A 16,107-nucleotide genomic window follows, 5' to 3' on the forward strand; every position below is an offset into this window, starting at 1 on the left:
AACACCAAAAAGCTGCGAAATCAGAGGGCTCAAGTGTGAGTACCCTTCATCCTCCTGGGGAGCTATACTGACTCCCAGATCCAGGGGTCACTGGTAGGGCCCCTGCAGGAAATGATCTGAAAAAGGAATTGGAAATATGTTCATCAAATGTGTGGAAGACATTTAACTGAGCAGCAATAAGAGATGTGTGTGAAATAGGATGGAGAGCCTTCATGGAGAGCAAGATCATATATTTAGAAACAAACGTAGATGGATATGAGAAGCCAGATTGTAAATGCTGAAAAAATCCCAGGGACACAGATGAGCATGTGTTGCACTAAACATGCAGGGCGGGAGGGCTGCTCTCAACCAGCTGAGCTGGAAGGCTCCCTACGAGACCGTACATTTGTATACCGGTTATTAGAAAGCTCCAAACTTAGAATAAGCTCAGTTCCATATATTTTGTAGAGAAGCAATCTTGGTTCCATAATTAAACCTTAAAAGTAACAACTGCCAGAAAGTTGAAAACCCCAAAATTCAACAAAACATTATAATTTATAGCAAGTATTCATAAATGTTTATTTCAATGAATGACAAGTAATTTCATCCAACAATCTTTAAATTGCTTAAAACTGTCAAGATTTAACTTCAAATTTCATATGATTTTATTCCTTCTGTGTTCTAGTTGCTAAAAGCTTGATAAGTCTATTTCTTATCAAAAATTTTTATGCCCAGAGTGAATAAACTGGTGGCTTTATAAAATTATTTTAGTTCAAATGAAAAGGTAAATTTTTGCCAGACATTTCACCCAGTTGTAAGTTATTTAAACTGAAACAAATAAAAATATAAATTTTTATATCACTCTCTAAAATCTTTAGGCTTTATTTAGGTTTTCATTTTATGTGAAGCTTACTGTCCCTAAGATTTCCTAGTTACATAACACAAGTCTCAATATTCAAAAGTGTTTATACTTTAAATCAGGATGCCAGGATGCCGGGAGCCTGACATAGACTTTCTACATGAAGCCGTTTCCCACAGGAATGTCCCACGGTCTTGTTCTACGCTCACACAGAGATGGGCTGTCACTGGAGGGCTGTTTTGTACAGTCGGTGTTTTTAGTTCTCTAGTTTTTGTTCAAAACGTAGACTTGATTTTAATCAGGAAGAGAAATCTGCCATGTCTTCCATTTCAAACTCGTCTGTCCACTTTCGCAGGTCTTTTGCATCCGTTACCGTCCATAATTTCGTAAAACACTTTAGCCTTTTCCTGGAGAGAAAATAAAGTACTACTTATTTTAGAAATGAAATGGTTGGGGAACAATACATCTCACTGAAAGCGATGAAGAGTCTGTGACACCAGAATCCCAGCAGGGCTCTGTGGGTAGGAGGCGGTGTCAGCGACAGCCTGCTGGTGACAGAAGTTTTCAGCACTGCTGCCCTAATCAAGGGGCCAAGGTTATTGATCAGCAGCACGACTGCCTCCAGGGAGGGACAGCCAGCTTCCTCCCTTTTCTACTAGTAACTCAGCCAGAGGCCGCAGATGCTCACAGGATAAAAAGCAAAATTGATTTACTAAAATAAAGCTAGCTAATGAAAGAGGGAAATGCCAACATAACACAGACCTGCTTTTTTCGGCAGAAAGCAACCCAGTTATGTGTTTGGGTCTGAAGCCAGAGTATCTGAGTTCTAATTACTGCTCCACCACTAGCTACCTGTGTGACCTTGGTTTCTTGGTGAGATTCCTACCCTCACTTGGCCCCGTTTTCCCCAACTATAACCAGGGGATTACAACAGTACCCCTCTCACAAGGTTGCCATGGGATTAAATGAGTATGTAAAGCAACAAGATAAATAACTGGGTCTACGCCACTGCAAACGACTGCCCAGACTTGTTTCTGTGCACAGTAGGCATTCCATAAATATTAGCAATTATAACAAATCCACACCAATGCCTAAGATCTGGCCAATAGAATCGATGAGATAAGCACTTTTAGTGAAAAGGTAAAATAATAAATATAGTGTCCTGGTAAATCATCAGATTCCATCCCAACACAACCTCTTCCTACAAGTCTCTGTCTTGTCAAGATAACATTCTAGATTTCAGAATGTCACACAGTAGTTGGAGGGGATGGTGCCAGAGGCAGCTGATCAATGATTCTCTCTCACTATTGATGTTTCTATCTTTCTCTCTTCCTTCCTCTCTCTGAAATAAATAAAAAAATGTTTTTTTAATATTTGTAAATTATCTGTGAATTTTATCACTCTTACTTATAGGCTATATAGTAGCAACAAGTGTAAAATATATTTTGACAACGAGAAATATATCTTTTGTAGTAACGTTTTATTCCAGTTTCTTTAGGGGGGAAAAAAATCATAGTAAGACAACCAAAGAGTAACTGAAGTTGTCTTTGCACTTTGCAAAACATTAGAGCTAAGTTTATTTTTAAACTCTCATAGATGATTATTTTTCTCTCTGGGAAATTTTTATATGACTCTATTTTGTAAGAAACTAGAAATAGGCTGTCACTAATTACATCATTTGCTTCTAATTGGGCACTGCACAAATGATCCAGAAGAGAATTTCAATAGACAAAGCTACATGCTGGTCAACCACCATTTACCACGCAGGTGCAGAGTGCAAGGCAGAACCACAAGACAAAGAAAGAGGAGAAAGAGAAGTTGATTGCACAACTGTACTTCAGTATATGTTTGCAATTGATTCTTTAACTAATGTATCAATATTAAATTTGGTGATGATTTCCAAAACAAAAACATCTACACTAATAAAAGAGAAACATGCAAATTAACCATCACTCCGCTACACCAAGCCACGGAGCGAGTATGCAAATTAACCCAACCAAGATGGCGGCCGGCCATGGAGCTGGAGCAAGCAGGAGGCTTGGGTTGCCCCGGCAATGGAGGAAGCCAAGCTTCCCACCCACCCTGGCCGGCCCTGACCTCTGCTCAAGGCTACAAAGTTTCAATTATAGAAGATAAATAAATCCCAGATACTTGCTTCCAGCCAGCCCTGGCCTCCGCTCAAGGAGGCGCTGAAAAAAAAAAAAAAAAAAAAGAAAAAGAAAAAAAGGAGGGACTGGGACCTTGGGTCTCTGGGTGGGGGGTGGTGATCAGGCCAGGATGGGACGGCAGGGATTGTTGGAGGTAAGCAGACCAGCAGGGGGGTCAGTTGGAGGTGATCAGGACAGCAGCGGGGGGGGGGGGGCAGTTTGGAGTGAGCAGGCCAGCAGGGGGGCAGTTGGGGGTGATCAGGCTGTGGGGCGGGGGGGCATTTAGGGGCGAGCAGGCCGGCGGTGGGGTGCAGATGGGGGTGAGCAGGCCATCAGGCAGAATTGTTAGGGGCAATCAGGCAGGCAGGCAGGCAGGTGAGCAACTGGAGCCAGCAGTCCCAGATTGTGAGAGGGATGTCCGACTGCTGGTTTAGGCCTGATCCCTGTAAACCGGCAGTAGGACATCCTTCAAGGGGTCCCAGATTGGAGAGGGTACAGGGCAGACAGAGGAACACCCCCCACCCTGTGCACAAATTTTGTGCACTGGGCCACTAGTCCTATAATAATAAAAGGGTAATATGCAAATAGACCAACAGCAGAACCGAACAACCAATCAAAGCGTAATATATTAATGATATGCTAAGGCTGCTCAACTGCTTGCTATGAGATGCACTGGGGGGCAGATGCTCTGACCAGTAGGTTAGCTTGCTCCGGGGTCCAGCCGATCGGAACCAAGCGAGATGGGCCGGACATGCCCTGGAGCCTTCCTGTGGTCCCTCCCCGGTCCGATTGTGCACTGGTGGGGTCCCTCAGCCTGGCCTGTGCCCTCTCGCAATCCGGGACCCCTCCAGGGATGTCAGAGAGCCGGTTTCAGCCCCATCCCACAGGCCACTCCCCTTGGGAGGGTGCCAGATGCAGGGCTCATGGCTGGAGAGTGCTGCTTTGGCAGCGCGAGCCTCTCCTGATCAGCTCCTGATGGGGACTGATTGGGCACGAGCCTATGGCAGGCACAGTGGGGCCGGGATGAGCAGGAGTGGCAGGTAGGAGCTGCAGGCAGCGTTGGACTGCAGGTTTTGGCCTGATCCCTGCAGGCTACCCAGAGAGACCCCATCCGTGCATGAATTCATGCACCGGGCCTCTGGTATTATTATAGTATGGTAGCCAGGCAAGATTTTCTATTTAACCCACCATTGGTCCACTCACATGGCTGTTGGCAGAGCTCCAGGCCCTTCCTGACTGTTGGCCAGAGACGTCAATTTCTTTCCATATAGGCCTCTCCACAGAGCAGCCCACAACAGGTCAACTGGCTTCCCTCAGAGCAGGCAAGCAAGAGCGCCCAAGACACAGGCCACTGCCTTTTGTAATCTAATCTCAGAAGTGACGTGACATCATTTTTGCCACATTCTGTTCAAGGGAAGCAAGTCACTGGGTCCAGCCTACACTTAAGGAGAAGAGATGAACTCTAGGAGGCAGGGATCTTTGGTGGTCATCTTAGAGGCTGCCTATCAACCTCCACAGCTACCTACCTCCCAGGCAGACCAGGAGTGGGCCAATAGGCAGATGAGGCTTATGTTGTTTGATAATATAATCTGATATTTGGAAAACAAAAGACTATACTTTTTTATTTATTTATGTGATATTTTCCTAGGAATGTTTTCCTTCCAAAGTATATCGTGAGTGGATTTATATTAAGATCAGTTTATATACTGACTACATACAGGCTGGATTTCAAGGGCAAAGGGTAGAATGCATTCACATAAGTATTCCAGGGGACAGAGAGAAGTCAAATGTAGAATGAAAAATATGTCAAAAACAAATCCACAAAGTAACATGTAGATACTGACTATACTTACCTAGTTACATAATACTATTATTTTCATTCATGTCCTCACAGAATCTTTAATATCCGAGTGCAATATATGAAAAAAGAGGTACCCCAAAGATTTTATATACTGGGTTTTTTTTAGTAATTTTTTTTTGTACAATTGAATATTTTAGGCAACTAATGTGCTGTCATATGTTAAGGAGTTAAGTGATTCTTTAGAGAAAATGACAGGAAAACCAATTTAGCAACTTAATAGATGAAGATCTGACTAGAGAAGCAGATTCACATAAACTTTGGGAGAACTGCTTTCATTTTACTGTAATTAAATATTTCAGAATATTTGAAGAGGTGCTTAAAGGTAGATCTGATGTTCATTTACAGGACAGTCCTCTTCCTTGGACAAAATGGAAAGTTTCATGATAAATTAAAAAATGCAATACAATGATTCTGACCTTTTCATATTTACTAATCCTTCCAGCTCTTTCGACTTGCTAGCTGCTTTCTTTAAAATTTCTCCAGGGACATCTGCTAGTTTAGCCACATTTAGTCCATAACTCCTTGCTGCAATTCCTCTGGTTATTTGATAAAGAAAGGTGACAAACTCAGGGGCTTCTTCGCCTACAAAATAAAGTAAAAAAGGAGATGAAGAAAACCATGCCTGAAAGTTGAAAGAAATTAGATTAAAGAAGACATATAAATTCTTAAAACTTGATTAAAATTTACAATCTGAAAAAGAAACCCACTGTTCCTTATCACCTGTTAGCTCCTTTGATCAAGTCTACATATTCAGAAAAAAAAATAAATGCTGATTTGAAAATGCTTTTGCATTTAGGATCTTTTAGCTTAAAATGGTTTTTAAAAATGATTCATTGCAAGTTAAGAAATAACTAGTTTTATGCTGCTCACTGAAAGATTTGACGTGAACATCTATATAAAAAAAGAGAATGATCTGATACATGCTACACTATAATTTCTCCTTTAAAAACAAATTATTTAAAAAGTGTTACTGCAAAGAAATAATGTGTTCAGTCTTATATGTATGCACTCTATAAAGTAATATACATAAGCTGTTTTTAAAAGTGCTAGCAATAAGACAACAACAAAACGAATAAGGAAATATTACGTTACACAGTTTAAATAAGATTGAGAAATTCAGGTTTATTAAATACTAGAGGCCCGGTGCATGAAAATTCATGAACTGGAGGGGGGGTCCCTCAGCCCAGCCTGCCCCCTCTCACAGTCCGGGAACCCTCAGGGCTGGGAGGCGACCTGGCCATCAGGGGAAGGCAACGCCCCATCACACCTCTGCTGATGCCACTACCGGCAGCCCAAGCCTCTGCCGGCCCTGGTTACCTGAGCTTCAGGCGGCCTTGGGTGGCTGGGCAGCCACCATCCAAGGCTTGCCTGTGCCTCAGGCCTGCCAAGGGCAGCTGGGCAGCCACCTTCCGAAGCTTGCCTGCGTCTCGGGCCGGCCCTGGGCGGCTGGAGGTCTGAGGGGACTGGGGGACTCCAGAGGCGGGCCTGGCCTTGCCACATGCCTGCTGCCCCGGCGGGACTGAGGTGACTGGGCGCCGCCATCTTTGAGGGCATGACAGTCAATTAGCATATTCCCTTTTTATTAGATAGGATCATAGTAACCAGAAGTAGTATATATAGAAATGGATGCTGTTCAATACCATGCAGATCCCTCTGTGGAATGACGTGTTTATTGCCCCAACTGTTAGAAAGTTGTTGGCTCGAGACCCTTAGCTCTATGCCCTCTTTAGGAATTGCCTTAGCTGAAGAGAGTAGCTTCACCCAAGGTCACGATCCACCGTCTTAAGCAGCCTGCATCCAGTGACTGATTGCTATGCAGGTTGGTAGGCAGCCTCTAAGATGACCTGCCTCCTAGTGTTCACATCCTGTGTCATCCCCTCGCCTTGAGTGTAGGCTGGACCCAGTGACTTGCTTCCCTTGAACAGAATGTGGCAAAAATAATGTGATGTCACTTCTGAGATTAGATTACAAAAGGCAGTGGCCTCTGCCTTGGGCGCTCTTGCTTGCCTGCTCTGAGGGAAGCCCGTTGACCTGTTGTAGGCTGCTCTGTGGAGAGGCCTACATGGAAAGAAACTGATGTCTCCGGCCAACAGTCAGCGAGGGCCTGGAGGCCTGCCATCAGCCACGTGAGTGAGCTTGGAAGTAGATATTCTGAGGCCTGCCAACAGCCATGTCAGTGGGCTGCGAAGTGGATTTCACTAGTTGAGCCTTGAAGTGGCTGCTGCCCCAGTCAGTCCCTTGCTAGTAGCATTGTGAGAGATTGCGAAGTGGAGGTGTCAGCTCAGCTATCCATGGATTCCTGACCACAGAAATTAGGAGATAATATGTGTTTGCTATTTTTTTAAAAAAGTAGGTTTACAGTTGTGAGTATATAAAAGTTTATTCTTGTATTATTTATTGATTGGTGTATTATTTTCCTTATGAACTGTAAACCTACTTTAAAAAAAATTTTTTTTGTTGATTTCAGAGAGGAAGGGAGAGGGAGAGATGGAAACATCAATGATGAGAGAGAAACATCCATCAGCTGCCTCCTACACACCCCACACTGGGGATTGAGCCCACAACCTGGGCATATGCCCTGACTGGGAATTGAACCCTGACTCAAACTGGGTTAGTCCTAACTGTCCTGGTTCATAGATCGATGCTCAACCACTAAGCCACACCAGCTGGGCTGTGTTTGCTATCTTAAGCTGCTCTGTTTGGGAGTAATTTGCTATGCTACAACAGATAACTAATGGCCTGTCTCCCCCCCCCCACTTCCCCCCCCCCCCCCCCCCTGCCGCCCAAGCTGAGGTTACTCTGAAGGACCATCCCAGCCTTGTTTGTGGGGCTAGCTGAAGCCTCCTGGCTGCCTCACAGCTCCATCCTGCCCAGCCCTGCACTCCTCGGTAAACCTCTGGCATGCAAATCTCAGGGTCAGCTTCCTGGGGAACCCAGTCCATCACACATAAACATACATATGAATTAAAAGCTTTTAAAGAATCGGGATGTAATGAACTACAATAATACAAACACAATGCTGCGTATAGTTTGATCTGTGATAAATCTGAAGCACCTCAGCATTATGTAGCTTTTATTATCAAATTCAATATAATTGTACTGTGTTGCAAAAATGTCCAACATGAACAAGATTTACAATGATTTCTGATACTCTAGTATACTTATAAGTTTATCATCAGACTTTTCTCATACATTATTTCATTTCATAAATGTGTATGCATTATTCTTTTATCAGCTAAAAACTAAAACATCAAAAGAATGAACACAAGGGAGAAACTGGATAATGGAATTTTCCTTAACTTCCTCTAAGAATTCAGCAACGGGAAAATAATAGTACCTTTCTGAGGGTGGGTGCTGGCAGTGGGAGGTGAAAGAATGCTGATACCCTTGGGAAAACAGAGACTAAAATTTACATTACAAAGCACTAAGAATACGTTTACCTCCAAATAAAATTTAAGGAACACAAAGAACAGGCAAAAAAGTGGGTGGGAACAGATAAGGAAAAGAAGCATGGAGAAGCCTGCTAACCTGGATAATGTTTTATCCGCCATGCTCACAAGACCAGAAGTGAAGTGAACAGCAGTAGGGCAATCAAAACAAACTCTTCTCATCTTTATCACTTCAACTGGGTCTCCCTCCTCTGGCCTCACCTCTAGCCTCATGCTGGTTTTTCTAAAAAAAAAGATTCATTCATCTGTCCATTCATCATCCATCCATCCATCCATCCATCCATCCATCCAATTCTGAAAGTCTACTAAATGCCACAAAACCCCTTCACTTAAACATTGTTTTGCTGATGGCATTTTTCTTTTTTCTTTTGCTTTACATATCATATACGTATAGTATATATATGTAGCTATAAATGTTTTTAAAATTTAATACATCCAATAGAGATAAATATATAAAATATTACATTGTTCTGAATAATTTATTAACATACCTCAGTACTAATTATGGTAGTTTTCACATCATCAAAGTAAATAAAGTGATCACTTTTTATAATCACGAGGGGGACTCTTTTTATAGATATGTTCTACCTCAAGACTGTCTTTTGCCCCTATCCTTCACCACTCTTTGATGGGGGAGGGAGAGAGGGAGGGGTGGGAGGGAAGAGAAGGTGGAAGGGAGGGAGGGAAGTATGTAATGGAAATGTGGAGGCAGATAGAACCAGGTGGAACAGAAGATGGTAAAAACAACTCATTTCTTTACAGCCTCACAATAAAAATTCTTGGTAAGGACTTTATTTGTAAGCTATGACCATTTCTTAAATGGACATTATTGAAAAGCTTATCTGACACTGCTGAGAGTCAGGAAAAGTAATAATTCATGTTTCTGCTTATTACAGGGAAACAGCAAAATCTGTTTTAAAGCTAAACTTCTGTAGGCAGTTATTAAAGAGATGTGTCCTGATCAAATAGATTCTGAAGTCCCTTTAAGACTGATTCATTAAAATTTAGAGGTGGGTGAGGTTAGGTGACTTGTCCAGAATTTTATAGACTGGAAGATCCTAAAACACAGGTTTCTTTCAGGTCCACTGCTTTATCCACCATACAATGGGAAATAGGTAAACAGCATCTTGGAAGCCACCCAAAAGGGTATTTGGAGCATTTTACTGATAAGCTATGTATGGCCTCTCATTTAGACAGAAGATAAGTTAGTTTAGAGATAATGGATGAAGTATAGATATAGGCAGGAATAATATTGGAAGTGAGCAGGCAATGGAGCAATGCTTCAAATGTTAGAGTGAAAATGATTTTCAACCTAAAATTCTAGCCCTTGCTAAATTATAAATCAAGTATAAGGTATAATGGAGACATGTTCACTCAGGCAAAGTCTCAACTATTTTACTTCCTTTAGTTAATATTATTAGCATCTATTCCACCCATAAGAAAACCCTACTTTATAAAGGAGTCAACTCCTTGACCATTTAACTTGGATTGGATGTGTTCTCAAATCCAGCTCCACAAGTTGATTACGATCTAGGAAGATCAAAGTCATTCTAAGAACTGGCTTAAGAATGAGTATGTGCCCTATATTGTTTGAACCAGTGTAAGTTCAGTTGGTTCAGAGTCATTCTGGGCACCGAAAGGTCACTGGTTCAATCCCTGGTCAGGGCACGTGCCTGGGCTGCAGGCTCAATCTCTAGTAGGGGGTGAGGTGCCTAAAGCAGCAGATCAATGAGTCTCAATCGATGTTACTCTCTCTCTCTCTCTCTCTCTCTCTCTCTCTCTCTGCCTCCCTCTCCCTTCCTCTTTCTCTAAAACCAATTAAAAAAAAACATTTTTTTAATAAAAAAGAATGAGCATGTGATTCAATCTGAAATGAAATGGGACAATGATGAGATGCTAGTGAGCATCTGAGAAAAGTTCCCTTGCTCCTAAGACAGAGTCACAGGAAACACTGATCCCTTCTCTTTCTCTGGACACTGTCAAGTCTGGATGCAATGCCAAAAAGGGCTGCAGCCTGATGACGAAGCCAGCAGGGCAGGCAGTTGGAGCCTGGAGAATTGCAAGGAGGAGCTGAAGCCTACTCCTCCTTAGAGGTTTCTGTAATGGGAGACTGGATATATCCGAATTGTTTGAATCAGTGTGAGTTGAGTGTTCTGTTACTTGTAATCAAATGCACAGTAGAGAGGGTAAGAGAATTCCTAGGATGGTGGCAATGGCAGGTCTCAGGACAATGGTTGGGCAGCTGAGGGGGTAATCAGGTCAGCTGAGCAGAACAAAGGACTCCAGGTGGAATGACCCCAATGGGAAAAAGTGGAACCAGTAGATTCAAACATGTAGAAAAATGTCTAGAGAGGTGAGGTGCTTTACAAAGCTACTGGAGAAAGATATTTAACCACAGATGCAAACAAATCAATGAAATGAAAAAATAAAAACAAAGCAATTATAACCTTTAAGAAAATAGAAAATGTAAAAGAAAGAAAATGCACCTGTCTTCATACCTGATCCATGAGTAAGCAATATTTACTGGCAATAATAGTGAAAACAAGGAATACAGATAAAAATATCAAACAACTATGCTGGGCCGAAAGCCGAAGAGGAAGAGAAAGCCGAAGACTTCCATCTAACACTGGGAAAAGTCAATCACTATTAAGCAAGTTGATGAAGCAAGCAGAGAGAGGAATGTAAAAGAAATGGAGGAAAGAGCTGAAAGCAGTTACTTTCAGACTGAGGTGGGGAGAGAGCATGGAGTGAAGGGATGGAAGCAGGGGCCTGCTGCCTGGCAGCTTGAGCCTTTAAGCATCATCTAATTGTTAAAGTTATCTTATGAATAAACTTTCAAATCAGTAAAATAAAATGCCAAAGCACAAGATGCAAGGCTCTGGGTTAGTAGTTCACATCGAACGCTTATCCCTGACCGTTCTCTATTGGTGAACCCTATTTTGTTTATCCCACTGGGTTTTAGCTTCTAAGCTCCTCCTGTCACTTTGGAGCAGATTAATAGATACGAAACTGCTTCCATGAGAGAATTTACCATGTGTTTTTCAAGACTGCATGGTGGTGAAAGGCAAGAATTGCCCAATATTACTTTATCTTAGGTCCAGGGTTTTGTTTTATTTGGGTTAGTGGCCTGATTTCTTTTTCAGATCCATCCTTATTGCTCTTTCAAAATAAAATCGGGACTCTGGAGTGTCTTGGAAAATGGATTTTCCATTGTTGCACATCAACTGTGTAAAAGCATCACTGGTCCACAGGCTGGTAGCTTTAAAAAATTACTACCACAGGGGGAAAATCATGCTAAAATCTATTACTATTCATATAGCACTTGAATTTGTTTCTGTTGGCTAATGATGTTCTTTTTTCCTAAAATGTCTCATTTCTGTGACACTAATAAATAGTAAGTGAAAAGGCTTGGGAAAATGCTGCAGTCCCACATGGAATTAGCAGAGTGGAAGAGAAGAGAACCTGCCAGCAGAGGACTGGATTCTAGGCTCAGGTTACCCCCCACCCCGACGGCCGACACGGGCCAGCCACCTCACCTGTCTGAGATTCGGTTTCCTTGTCAAATACAACATGTCCAGTATAGAACATGGCTCTTACTTAATAATGTAAGTAATTAATGTTAAATAATGTTTTGGGTAAAATATTGTGTATTTTAAAAGGTGACGAATTATACTCTGCACTTGACTGTTAAGGGCACCTTTCCTGAGATGAATCTAAGAGAAAAACCTACATGTCCCCCAACCCCACCCTCTTCTTGTTGAAAAATAAGGTGAGGAACACCAAGAAAAGTCTCAGAGATGGCAAGGATAAATGTGAATTCTATTTGACCCAAAGCTTAGAGAAAATTAATTTGGACAAATGGCATTTACAATCAACATTCACAGCTTTTATTATTACTAAGCAGTAAGTTCATGTTCCTATAAACTTTAAGTCATCAAACATGAAAACCAACAACATTCTAGTTGTACCTGTTAAGGAACGTTTCATACCTGTATCTTGTTTGCTCTCATCCTCATTGACCAAGAATCCCATGTGGTAATTCCCCACCTTTTGTGAATAACTTTTCTCTAATTCACAGACTGGCGGATAATGGGTGACAAACAGGGTTAAGGATTCCACCTAAAGTAATAAGACATATAATAAACGTTATTTCATTTTTAAGTTTTATATAATTTAAACTTTTCTCCAATTTTCTGTTTTGAAAATTTTTTAATCTTCATTAAAGTTGCAAAAAAAATAAAATGACATCCGTATACTCTTTATCTAGACAACCATTAATACTTTGACAAATGTCCCCATCCTTCCTCCTTCCCCACTCTACACACACGCATACACACACACACACACACACACACACACACACACACACACACACACATATTTTCCTGAATGATCTGAAAATTAATTGCGGACAGTATAACACTTCATCCCTAAATACTTAAGATTCTTATCTTCTAAGAACAAAAATATTCTCCCTCATAATCAGAATAAAATGTATTACACTCAAGAAATGTAACACTGATATATTACTATTACAGCTAACACACAGCCTCTGTATTTCCCTACACTGCTCCATCTGTAAATGTTCTTTTTTTAATCAAGGATCATGCAATGTACTTAGTCATGTCTTTCAAATTTCCATTAATCTAGAAGAGTTCCCCGGCCTTTTCTTTTTGTCTTTTATGACATTAACGTTTTTGAAGTATCTAAGAGAGCTGTTCTGCATAATGTCCCTCAATTTAGATTTGGCTGATTGTTTCCTCCTGATTAGATTCAGATTAAACCTTATTGCCAAGAACATCACATATCTATGTAGGTGACATATCCTTTTCAGTGCATCAGGTGGCTCACATCAACTTGACCCATTATTGGGGGTGCTAAATTCACCTATCTGGTTTAAGTGGGTGTCCAGAAGATTCCTTCATTGTACTGATGCCTTTCTCCTTTGGAATAAATAAATATTTTGTAAGGTGATACTCTTGAGTCTCCAACCATCTTTCAAAGGTTTTACCACCTATAGTCAGTGCCGGAATCAGTTACTATCATGTTGGCTACTAAATCTTGTGTTGTGTTGTTGTTTTTTTAATTATCTACATAATTATTAGTTGGCATTCTATAAATAGTGCTTTATCTTACCCTCACCCTACCTTTATCATTTTAACATTTGTTTTCTATTTTTTGGTATCAGTACAGAGTCAATGGATTCTTTAATAAGCATTATTTAAACGCACACTTTATTATGTCTTATAGAAATCCCTATCTTGAAGGAAGTTAACACCAAATCCTGGTCTGAAAATTAGTAGAAGAGGGTAATTAAATTGAAGAACTCCAGTTTTGATTCATCTGCCATTCACCCTATTAAAGTCAGAACATGGGTCTTCTCCCTTATAACAATTACAAATAAAGCTATGAAGGCAGGATTTCTTTGACAAGATGCTCTTAAAATCTCCACGGTGCCTGAGCTGACAGGCATTTCTGGCCAGAAGACCTAAAGGTTTGTGCAACAGCACTACTCCCCTCAGCGCCGCATTAACTCACAGCAGCAATGCACAGCCTCTCCCACTGTTCCTCCCTCATCACTCTTCCCCATCTTAGCAATCAAAAGACACCATGAAAATAAGTCATTTCATCCATAAAAAGGTTGGAGACTCTTGTTCCAGAAGAATCCTCTTCAATGACTTACCTCTAAAGTAAATTTTATCTAAAAATAGCACTCTCTTCATTAACATTTACTAGTAAATATCCAAAAACTGCTAGAGAAGTGACAAATTCAATTCTGTCATAATCTATTCCTAAATGAATCTTTGAAATATCAACAAAGTGCTTTTGATGGCTCCTGCTTTTCCGTGGTCTTCCCTCTTCCCACACTGAATCAGGGCTGGCCTCTGTGGCCCACAGAATGTGGCGGCAGTGGCAGTGAGTGGCATCTGCCACTAAGTCATAAGAAGCACAGTGGCTTCGGCCTTGGTGATTCCTCAGGGGAAGGCAGCCTTGTGGAAAGGCCCACAGGGAAAGCAACTGAGGGCCCTGGCCAAGCACCAGCACCAGGTGGCTGGCCATGTCACTGTGCCACTGGAAGATGACCCTCCAGCCCCAGTCAAGCCTTCGATGGATGACTCCAGCCCTGACTGACTACCAGAACAGGGCCAGAGGAAGGGGGGCAGGGTCAGAGTGGAAATGGGAGACATCTATAATAATGTCAACAATAACAAGAAAAGAAAATATTTTTAAAATACTAGTATGCTTCTATTGCCTACTTAAGAAAGAGGGGAAGAAATAGAAATAGAAGACACAGAGACAAAGGTGTAAAAAGCAGAAAACAAAATAGAAAAGATATACTCAGGGGCAGGTAACAGAAAGGGAGGGAGAGAAAGGGAGAGACCAAAATGAACCAGGACAGGAAGTAAATAAAAGGTGAGCGTTTGATGAAGATGACGGACTGTAAGTTTGACACTATCGAAATTTCACACTGAGATGCTTAGAAATGCAATCTGAAAACGGATCTGCGGCATAGGTGGGAGGTTACTGAAACACAGAGGGACACAGAGATGAAAGCAAAGATCTTACATCGAGATCTTTTAGGCTACTGTTGCAAAAAGTAAGTTACAGGGTAAAAATGGCACTATCTTCTTTTTGTTCTTTCTCAAGGATCGGGTTGCGGGTGGGTGGTTCCTGCTTTTGGTATAGAACTTGCCACGAATAATAAGATACAGTTCTCGGGGGAAATATTGCCAGGGAGGCACATCAAACTCTATTACAAACACTATTTAGGGCCAATCTATCTGAGCTCAATGTATAGCATTTGAATAATCAATTGCTGTAACAATTAAAGATGATTATGAATATTTAGAAACTGAAGTCAGAAAAATAATTTGTATAGTATATACCATTTATGTACAAAAAAATATGTAAGGTACTTACATCTCTAATAAAATGCTCAAGTGTAGCATAAGCAATGGCAATTCCATCGTGGGTGCTCGTCCCTCTTCCTAATTCATCCATGATAACCAAGGACTGGGATGTGGCTTTTCTTATTATTTCTGCTGTGTCAGTTAGTTCTTCCATAAATGTACTCTGTCCTTTATATATATTATCTGCAGCTCCCATCCTACAAATAAGATGAAGACAGATTTTCCTCTGAACTTTATTAGTAAATGAGGCATTATTTTCTGAACAACAAATATACAAGATCCTTAGGGGTCCATACACTTTGGCCCAATAAAAGCTGAAATTACATTAAACAAAAGAAAACACATTGGATACAGAGTGCCCAGCATCATACTGCCCCTGGTAGAAACATTCTGGATCGAAGAATTAGTGCTGGCCAGAGCTCCTGCAAAGAAGGGAACTTCTGACTCTGCCTTTTCCTGACCATTCATTTCAAACCACAGTTTTGGTACTCATAGGGGAAAACAGTGCTTCTCTACGCCACTGTGTTTAAAATCCACAAGTACTAGGATATTGTACAATTAAAGGCTTCTTCAGTGTTGCCTTAACTGATATTTTAAATTAAAGTACCACGTTGAAGTAACTTACTTAAAACTTTTTTACTCTAACTAGAATTATGGAGGTTTAGTAACCTCAGACACCTAATATAGGTTTGACTTCCTGAAATAGTTCTCAGAGATGTCAAGAAACGGGCCCAAAAGATGCAAGGGTTTCTTTCCTGTAAGACTGCTTGGAGCCTTGGGTATCCTGCCACACACTGCATTTCCCAGAGGAGGATCCAGTCCACAGCTTTTCTCTGACCTTTAACCGTGAACCCCTACACCTTCTCCCGGGGCACCCTGTGATGACAAAACACGCTTGGTC

At 41.3% G+C, this 16,107-nt stretch overlaps 1 protein-coding gene across 1 annotated transcript in view; it reads right to left on the reverse strand.

The window, feature by feature from the left end:
- Positions 1-531: 531 nt before the first annotated feature.
- Positions 532-16,107, reverse strand: part of MSH3 (mutS homolog 3) — a 139,399-nt gene continuing 123,823 nt past the window's right edge. The window contains exons 21-24 of the mRNA XM_080682388.1: positions 15,217-15,403; positions 12,285-12,414; positions 5,263-5,428; positions 532-1,245 (exon numbers count right to left, since the gene is read on the reverse strand). Coding sequence (XP_080538514.1) covers positions 1,137-1,245; positions 5,263-5,428; positions 12,285-12,414; positions 15,217-15,403 — 592 coding nt within the window. The 3' untranslated portion in view covers positions 532-1,136. The remainder of the gene's footprint in view (positions 1,246-5,262; positions 5,429-12,284; positions 12,415-15,216; positions 15,404-16,107) is intronic.

The sequence above is a fragment of the Plecotus auritus genome (genome assembly GCF_963455305.1).
Source record: "Plecotus auritus genome assembly, chromosome: 7".
Classification (NCBI taxonomy): Eukaryota; Metazoa; Chordata; class Mammalia; order Chiroptera; family Vespertilionidae; genus Plecotus; species Plecotus auritus.